General features: G+C 34.3%; 1 protein-coding gene across 1 annotated transcript; it reads right to left on the minus strand.

The window, feature by feature from the left end:
- Window positions 1-733: 733 nt before the first annotated feature.
- LOC148601611 (uncharacterized) lies at window positions 734-6,647 on the minus strand. The gene is made up of 3 exons (XM_088555281.1): window positions 5,925-6,647; window positions 3,857-4,048; window positions 734-1,448 (listed from the first exon to the last, which is right to left on the minus strand). Exons 1-3 carry the CDS (start codon window positions 6,277-6,279, stop codon window positions 1,000-1,002), a joined length of 996 nt encoding a protein of 331 aa, XP_088411407.1. The 5' UTR covers window positions 6,280-6,647; the 3' UTR covers window positions 734-999.
- Window positions 6,648-9,641: the final 2,994 nt, after the last annotated feature.

The raw sequence follows: 9,641 nt of genomic DNA on the forward strand, positions 1-9,641 counted from the left end.
TACAAATTGTACGTTTCTATATTGAATTTCACACTGGTTATGAACATGCTTTAACAAAAGCTAATGAAAATTAAAAAGAAATAATTTGGACAGTCAAACTGATGTAAAATTACGTTCTGTCCAAAAAAGCTCAACCACACATTTGTGAATGACATAAATTAGCAAAGACAGTATGTTGTGCGTTTAAATGAATTGTAACGGTTTTGATTATGTTATAAAATGGTCTTAGAAGATCTGTACTGCAATTGAAGAAGCACATTGTGATTTTTCTGAAATATAATATGAGGCAGGTGTAACCTGTAAGAGAACGAAATTGAACATTAATATTTTAAAATCTTCTCGTTGCTATCCTCTCCTGTTGTTGCTTTTTCTCAACATCTTGATGATTCTTAACGCTTCTTGTCGCTAAGGCCAGAAATGCCCACTATTATGGCACATCAGAAACGAGGAAATAAAGAATCTGAAGTGAAATAATTATGGAAGACTATATAATAACCGTTTTGTGACGATGAAGATACGAAAATACCGAACTTTGTATGGAAAGCTCCGAAAGACGTGACTTCCTGCCACACTAGAATCAGGCTCTCAGTGCTTCCAAACTATGACTTTATTTCGCATTAAATACCGTTATTAGGACTTCCTCCTCTGTTAAAGTGAATGCTACAAAAACGGAGTTAATAATTTAACACAGTTACAAGTATATTTTAATACTAGTATACACGTATGAGTCATTTTTCATTTTATTATTATTTATTAAAACATGCGACAAAAGGAACAAAATATCGTCTTTTTTCAATCAAATTTCCGTTAAAAAAATAGTAAAAAAAACTGTACAGAACAAGACATCAACAAATTAAACAAAACAAGCTCAGCAAAAAACACATTCAAACATGCAAAATTGTACAATGTCTGGTATGTAAATAGACATATTTAGCCATACGATTGTACATTTTTCTGTACAACATTTTTATTATTCGGTTAATGAGTCTATTGTACATATTAGCGTCTGCGACGCCTTCCAATAATTATAACCGGCGTAGTCGGAGCAGGGGTCTCAACGTTTGGCTGAGTTGGAGCTGGGGTTTCTACGTTCGCCATTGTAGTTGGGCGTGGTGTTTCTACATTGGCCATTGTTGTTGGGCGTGGCGTTTCTACATTGGCCATTGTTGTGGGGCGTGGTGTTTCTACATTGGCCATTGTTGTAGTTGGGCGCGGCGTTTCAACGTTAGCCATGGTTGTTGGACGAGGAGTTTCTACATTAGGCATTTTTGAGGTCGGTGCTGGAGTTTCTACATTTGCTACTGTAGTTGAGCGGGGCTTTTCAACCTTGGCCGTTGGAATGGGTGTTTCAACATTGGATGTTGTAGTTGGTATTGGTGTTTCCACCTTCACTGTTGTAGTTGGTCTAAATGTTAGTGGATTGAATGTTGTCGCAACCTTGATTTTTGCTGAAAAAAAAATTCCGAATAATTATTAAAGTGTTAACATCTTTTAACAAATAAACAGTTCCTGCAATGTAATAAAGCATTTTGTGATATTATACTTTGCCATAAACATGAAAAGTATTAATATGAATACAGAGTTGCACTAGTTTGTTATATATGCGTTAATTGAGACAAAATGCAACATATTTTATTATAAATATACAATACATGTACATTGCCGGAAAATATAAAATTTATTTGTACGAAATTTAGAAACAGGTCAGATCGCGGCGAGAGTTTCCGGAGCTATTCTAACTTTCAAACCAAGTGAAAAAGTATTTCAGGCAATGTAGATATATTGTTTTATCCTACAACAATAATATTTAATTACATGAAGACTTCTGTATTGGCCAAGGTTTTGGTCCGAAGCCTGGTGCACAGCCGAAGGCCAATACAACTGGCTGAGAAGCAATAACAATGGCAGTATAGAAATAATCACTTCATGACATCTTTACAAATTAACCAAACCAATAAAATAAAAAATGAAATAAGGATGATTTGATCAAAGATACATGTGTATCTTCAATGAACACAATTTGAAGCGGAGACTACATGTAACAATATTACAGGTGTTCAAAACAGATTATGTTGTTTATGAAAAAAATGAGTGTATCGAATTCACAAATTCATCGAGATCCTTCTTTCTAGCCCTTACTTAAGAAACGATGAAGGACGCTACCTAATGCAGATGGCATTTATTTAAACGCCTTCTCTTTTGTTTATTCACAGATTCTAAGTCTTGAAATCGCCATCACTTAAGTACTTCTCCGTTTAAGAATCAGGCAATATATATATATATATATATATACAACGTCTCAGAATGTGACGACTCTGCTCCATCGGATCAAATTGATACAGGGAAGATAACGTAAACTTATAGAAGGGCCTGAAAAATTCCCAACGATGTTAGAACTGTCAAATTTGCGAAGCAAATTTTTGTCGTTCCCACCGCGGGACTCGAACTCGTACCGCTGTGACATCTATGGCAACGTCGCCTGCACTAAGTCCATATATATATATATATTGTGCGTAGCTTGTCTTAATGAACTAATATTGAGTTGATGTATTTACATAATTTGATATGTTACCGTTGCTGCATTATATGATTGAACACTGTAAATCTTCGTAATGAAGGAAATAAAGTTAATATATATCAAAGTGTTAGTAAAATTTGCCTTTTTAAGACATTGATAGGTCAAATTTAGTTAAAAAGCATTATGGATCATCAATCACTAATGCATTATATACTGACAAATTTCACTTATACCCTGGAAAAAGATGATATATCTTTATCTTCAACGCGGACGTATTATGAGGCACCCTTTGGTAACTTGTTAAGAATTGAATTTTTCATGCTTGATATTTCATCGGCGTGTAAAAGCGTTGACCGTAGCAAATTTTCAAGAAGCGCGCTGTCCAAAATGTGCGACCGGTCAACACTTTTCGAAACATCAACTAGATATATATGCGAGCAACTTCTATCAGACCAATCTGTTCTATTTTTAGTAACAGCGGCAATATTTTTCGACAAAAACCCCACATCAATTCTATGCTGAATATCTTAAGGAACATTCATACCAAGTTTGGTTCTAATTTGTCATGTAGTTTCAGACGAGAAGAGTTTTAAAAAATTGTAAACGACGTCGCACGACGACGACGGACGCCAAGTGATTGCAAGAGCTCAGTAAACATTCTATTAGTGCTTCATTGAAAATGTGCTACGGTCAACGCTTTTACACGTCGATGAGACATCAAAAAATGAAACATTCAATTTTTAAATTAATATTCCATATGTTTCCATTATTGTATTTGTATTATATTTTTATTATACATTAAGAATTGGCAAAACACAGTGATTAAATAAAAGTAGTCCATTTACAAATGTAATTGTGGGCGTGGCCTATGTAGCGCGAAGACATGTCTAATCGACGCACGACACATCACGTCCGCGTGTAAAGCCGGTTATCCAATGAAATTAGCGTAATTGAATGATGTGCACAACAAATGTAATTATTTTTCTGTGTTAAACGGAACTCAACATGAAAAAAAAATAAACAGGAGACGGTACTATGCCACTATACACATACAGTAATGGTTTATTAGGCACACTGTACTTCTAGAGAAAGACGCCTAGTTGCAAGATGAGGTTTTTTTGTGTTGTCATTCGGCAAATTTGTGATAGTGTAAAGTGTGACATCAAATAAATTAGAAAATAGTTAAAGAAAAAAAAACAACAAAAAAACAAAACAAAAACAAAACAAAAACAAAAAAACACAAGAACAAAAACAAAAACCAAGAGCCAATTGTGAAAGACGAAAGATACCATTGAGACTCCTACCCAACGAACTTGACCATATTTACTAAATACCTACGAAAATCACAGGCATATGAATATTCATATCCAAACGCCCCAAATATGGGTGCGCAGTGATAATCATGCCATTGACCTCCATCGTCTCGTCTAATGAGAGCACAATCCTCGTTACCACCATTAGCCAACAGGAAACCAGTATTCTGATTGTTACCCTGTCCGGGGGCAAAACGACTATAGCTTATCCTGGATCCTGTAAAGAAAGATACACATGCATTTATAAATTGTTTAATCAACAGTATGTAGTTGGGACCGTCTGTCTTGTTGTCACCATGCTGATGGACAAGTTCAATTACTATGAAGCTTGGTAACGTTTGAATTTTAATGTTTTATGTTATTTTTCAGTAGCATGCCTCTCTATACCCTTGTTGACAAAAACAGATTAGAAGGCCATATTAATACTAATTCTTGTTTTTACTGCTTTTCTTATATTCGTAATTTCGTTTCGTGGTTGAATTTGTAATTGATCTTGTGTGTGTGTGCTTTTTTTGTGTTTTAAGTGAGCACGGATAATGTTCAGGTGTTTAATGTTGGCTCAAAGTAGCCACTAATGTAATTTTATGAAGCCATGTTATTGAGTTGATGTCTTACAATTAAAACATTCTCAGATAATCTGCTTTTCATTTTGAGTTAAAGATGGTACATAAATAACCAATTCTCAACACTTTCAGGAAGAAAGATATAAAAATATAGGTATCTGTACAGTGTATTTATCCACAAAAACTGCTTTTGGCGTTGACACGTTTAAAAAAATGAGCACTTTACATACGGGCTTTTTACTAAACGAAAGTCCGCTGTATTATAAATTGTCATTATATGACCTAGGCGTATAAAAATAAATCAAAGACTGGTGTCTTCAAAGTCGCTAATCTTCAAATATTCTCTGTCACTGATTTTGGCTTACTTTCAACATCCGAAATGGCACGAATGCGATATACTCTAAAATCGGGTGACATCCGCTTAAATCCTGACTTCCTTGATATGATTGCGTACTATTTCGTAACCGTGATGACCCAAATGTTTTCAATTACTAGGAACCAGATTGAAAACTTATTGATATTGGGGTCCTGATAATATACGTGACCTATTTATAGTCAATTGTCACGAGCCCCTGTGTTGAAATTGAAAACTGGGTGATATTACATAAATACAATGCTAACCGATCATCTTTTAATGTAAACTTCCCGTTCTCATACATAAAAAACCAAACACAAAACAATCCCCCCCACCCCCCCCCCAAAAAAAAAGCTAACAAAGACACGTGTAAGAGGTACATTGTAACGATCTTAGGGTCGCTTATGATATTGACCAGGGAGCCAGATAAGGAACCAGATAAAACAACTGGCAATGAAAATTCATAGATGTCGGGGCCGTGCTGATGTATATGACCTATATAGTCTTTGTAACGAGCCCCTGTGCGTGAATCGCAAACTGGGTAATGTTCAATGCTAACCAATCAATTTTAAACTTCCCATTCTCGTACAAGCAAGAGACACACGTAGAACGCACGTGTATGATATTTAAGAGGTACATTTTTATCTCTGACGCTAAGGCTGTAAACACGGCATAGATCTGCAGGCTTACGTGGAGTATAAATATATAATTATGCAAATCATATGCAAATATAAAGTACTAAAATTTCGAGTGTAAGAAGTAGCTATGAATATTGGCGACTTTGAAAGAGTGTCGTAACGGTTGTTCTGTTACTGTGGATACTATATATCACTTTTGTTGTCATGGCCTTTCGGAGCTTACTTAAAGGTGTTCATACATCAACCATTTGGTGATCTGTATTTATTATTTTTATAAAGTTTATATAATGGTGCATTTGTTGCGTTTCACCATTATTTATATATTCCTTTTTCTATGTAGCTGTTATAATGTTTTATTGAACACTGTTGTCCAATGTGATCAAAGGCTACCGTCATTTTCGAACGGTTTTCAAAAGCATAAGAACGTTTTGTGTTATCTCTTCACAAAAAATATCACAGTTATGTAATGTAACTTTCTCTCCATTTCAAACAACATATGTCCATCTATAAACAACAGAAAAAAAAACGCATACAAACCATCAACCCATCTCCAGTCTCCTTCGCGGCTCTGGTCCGTCAATCCGATCCAGATATTATCTGTGTCCCAGTGATCAACAGTGAGATATTTCAGTATAAACTGTTGTTTGTTGGCATCTTTAATCGTTACCAGGTCACCACCAAGTTTTCTGCAATAATTACGTGCGTCCTGCCATGACTTTTTATTGCGGACGAATAGGACGCAAGAGTCCATGTACTCGTGAAGGTACCTATACGCTCGAATATTTGCTGGGCAATGAGAAGTATCTAGAAAAATAGCAAAACGTATAGATACAAACATGTAATGGTATTCAAAATAAAGCCGACATAGGGAAGAAATTTCCTCCACCGTCATGGCACACTGATGGCATTTACTGAGGTAAAATCATGGCCGGACGTGTTAGCTATTTCGAGGGGCAAGAGTACAAAGATTAAAAAACAAAACAAAATAAATACAAAGTTATAACAATTACAAAAACAAAAAACAAAAACAAAAACAAATACATAACAAAACAATAGCGAAACAAAAACAAAATCATGATTATTAGAGATTCTTCCGAGTCGTTATGATCCTGACACAGTTTAATTCAGTGAAACCCAAATCCCTTTTGAATTGTAGAATTTGTTTAACTACGAAACATGGTTGGTATATCAAGGTTCAAAATAATCTAAAATGATAGAGCTCTTGGATGGTATAAACTTCTCACTCACACCATGTACCATCTCCCCATTCCCCATTCCCCATTAACCCCATCAAATTTCCCATTGCAAATCCCCCCATTCCCAATAGAAAAATCTCCATCCTCCCCAGTGAATCCCATTTCATATTTCTTATCAAATATTTACACTATCAAATCAAAGTTTATATTTATGAATTCTTCAACATTTAATCTATAATTTTGATATTAGTTTAATATTTTTTTCACGTCAATAAACACTTTTGGAACTTATTTTCCCATCCTCCCCATTCAATATCCCCACCCCCATACGATATCCCCATTCCCCATCCCCATGTACCATAGAATGGGAAATTTTCCCCATATAATTACTGTATAAAGAGACTGTTTATCGTTAAAGTAGGTTTTCGGTTTATTCAGATTCGTTTTAGACGGGTTTTAATTTATTGTATTTTAAATTTTATTTCTGCACAAATTGTTCAAAGCAGTATTTTTGTCTAAATTTAATAATTGTTTTCAGAAAAGTTAATTTATGAACAAATCAAGCAAATTCTTTGATATGGGTAGCACAACATATTTTGTCTCACTGAATTTATGGTTATAATATAATGTTTATATGAAACAAAAGGTATGTACATGTATCAACGATTCTTTTTTAATCTAAAATGGGTAGCTCGGTAAATAATTGTCAAGTTATTTTGCACAAAATAAAGAGTTGTCTCCCTTTTTCAATGAGTGTAAATGCTTTCTACGTAATTAATTTCGCTTAACTCATTGCAATTAATCAGAACCCAAGAAAGGATGCTTTTGTGATATGAAATGGATGGGAATTACTTTACAAGAAAATTGGTCATAGCCTCGCGATGCTTGATTTTGCATGGACACTGTCTTAATATAAATCTGTTTGAATGTACAAAACTTTTCTTTAAATAAGATACATGTATAAGAAAACTGAAAGAAGTATGCAAGAAAAAAGCACATAAAACAAGAACAGCAGTAATAAAACTATATTAAAAAAACTAACTTGAAACGCAAAACCCAGCAGCTTAAAGAGCTCGGTCCGATCTTGAATGATAGAAAACAACAAAATTACCCGAAACAATGTTACAAACCTGCACTAGAAAGTGAAACAGCTAATCCAAGCAATGCTAATATTGTGTAAAGCTTCATTTTCATATTTAACTGCTTTTAGATTACAATAAGTCCATATACGGTCAGTAACATTATATACCCCGGTATATTTACCTAGGTTTATGATGATTTACAGAGAGGTTATACGAGTTTGTTTGTACCATGGGTATATCAATGATAACAGATTTTGAAACTTTGATGTTCTGAAGTTGTATGACTTGTCCGGGTTTGACGAACCCGCTCCATGTTTGTTTTGGTATTTACACACGTCTATCTTAATTTATTAGCACAGCTCTGAGTCTACTTAAGTAAAACGTTAATCATTGTTTCAATTTATGACATTTTATCGGGTTTCTTTTTTAAATACATGTAGTGGTCATGCTTGTCGAAAATCAGGTGTGTCACCATGATCAATAAATTTCAATTTAAGGTCGTCATGTTTCATAGTTATGTAAGTAGGCAATACCTGACATACATGTAAGTCATACAATTATGTATATCAATATTCAGTATCACGAAGACATATACTTTTCTCATTGGAAACATTCCTTACAAGACCTGTCAGACCATAGCCAAAGTCTTTTGAAGAACGCGAGCTATACACAGCCAAATGTGCCACATATGATAATCATATGGTAATCATATGACAATCATATGATATTGAACATATGATAGTCACATGATTATCATATGATGCTCATATCGTAATTTTGGCTTAAAAACATATGACAATCATATGTTTGTGAAAAACATGATTATCATATGATAATCATGCGATAATCATATGTACCGAAACATATGATTATCATATGGTGCTCGATTTATATGATAATCATATGACGCAAACCATATGATTCTCATGTGTGGCACATATGCCCATTTTATTTTGCCGTTGCTGTTTTTTGTGATTTCATGGCTTGGTCTTTTACAGTTTTAATGTATAATACTGTAGCAGTTACGTTGTGTTTTTATTTTTCTGGCAGTTATGGAGATACAATGCGAAAATCAAAAGAAAATGATCGCGACAAGTTACAAGTTAGGTTACATCAGTTAGATTTATTCGGTTCGTAATTGTAAAAGGTCATTCGTTTGAGAAAAAAAAGTTATCAACTTATGATATGTGGAGTACGCAATGCCTAAATTAGCGAGTAGCGTGAACTTTACCTTACGTGTACCGTCTTTGCGAGACTTGTAATATAATAAAGAACATTACAAAGGGGTGGGGGGGTTCGGATGAGAATTTTTGTCTCGTAAGGACAATATTTTTATTTATATTACAGCAGCAAGTGAAATAATTACTTTAATTTGAAAATCTGCCTTGTTAAATAATGGGGATATTTTTTCGATGAATGAGTAACTACAATTTTTTTCCAAAATCCCAAACCCATCCTCTTTTCCTCTCGCCTTCAACATGGTCGATAACCTTGCAGCACTTCGCCATACATTACAATTTTTAACCCTTAAGGGCATCTCAAACAACATCTTTTTCAGTTTTAGCCGATCATATCAATTTGTACAGATATCGGAAATATTACAGTTCTCATGGTGGGAATATATTACACATATCATGTGTCGTAAACAAAATTCTGACACAACTGACAGCGGCAAATTCCAAATAAGAAAATGACTGCCTTGTCTGTCTTATATAAAGTTATGCTTCTGTTTTGATAATTACAATCGGACTAATATATTTTCCAAGGCGGGTTAGGTTCTTCACAGCAGCAACAGTGGAACAGCTGAGATACACGTACGTACATCCACGTTTTTCCCGAACTTTTAAAACACATCATATTCACTTCTTGTAATAAGTAAAAAAAAAATAGAAAAAAACTCGAAAAATATCAGAAAAGAAGTATTTATTTTTACTGAAACGTAATCTTAACGTAAGGACAGTAACTTTTTTGTTATT

Source organism: Perna viridis, chromosome 12, assembly GCF_037379345.1.
Source record: "Perna viridis isolate PV_CMFRI_1.1 ecotype Kerala chromosome 12, ASM3737934v1, whole genome shotgun sequence".
NCBI classification, from domain to species: Eukaryota; Metazoa; Mollusca; class Bivalvia; order Mytilida; family Mytilidae; genus Perna; species Perna viridis.

Coding starts and splice junctions, on each gene's coding strand:
- LOC148601611 (XM_088555281.1), bottom strand. CDS start 6,279: ATGACGGTGGAGGAAATTTCTTCCCTATGTCGGCTTTATTTTGAATAC. Junction 4,049..5,924: donor AGACTGGAGATGGGTTGATG/GTTTGTATGCGT, acceptor CTTTCTTTACAG/GATCCAGGATAAGCTATAGT. Junction 1,449..3,856: donor TTCATATGCCTGTGATTTTC/GTAGGTATTTAG, acceptor TTTTTTTTTCAG/CAAAAATCAAGGTTGCGACA.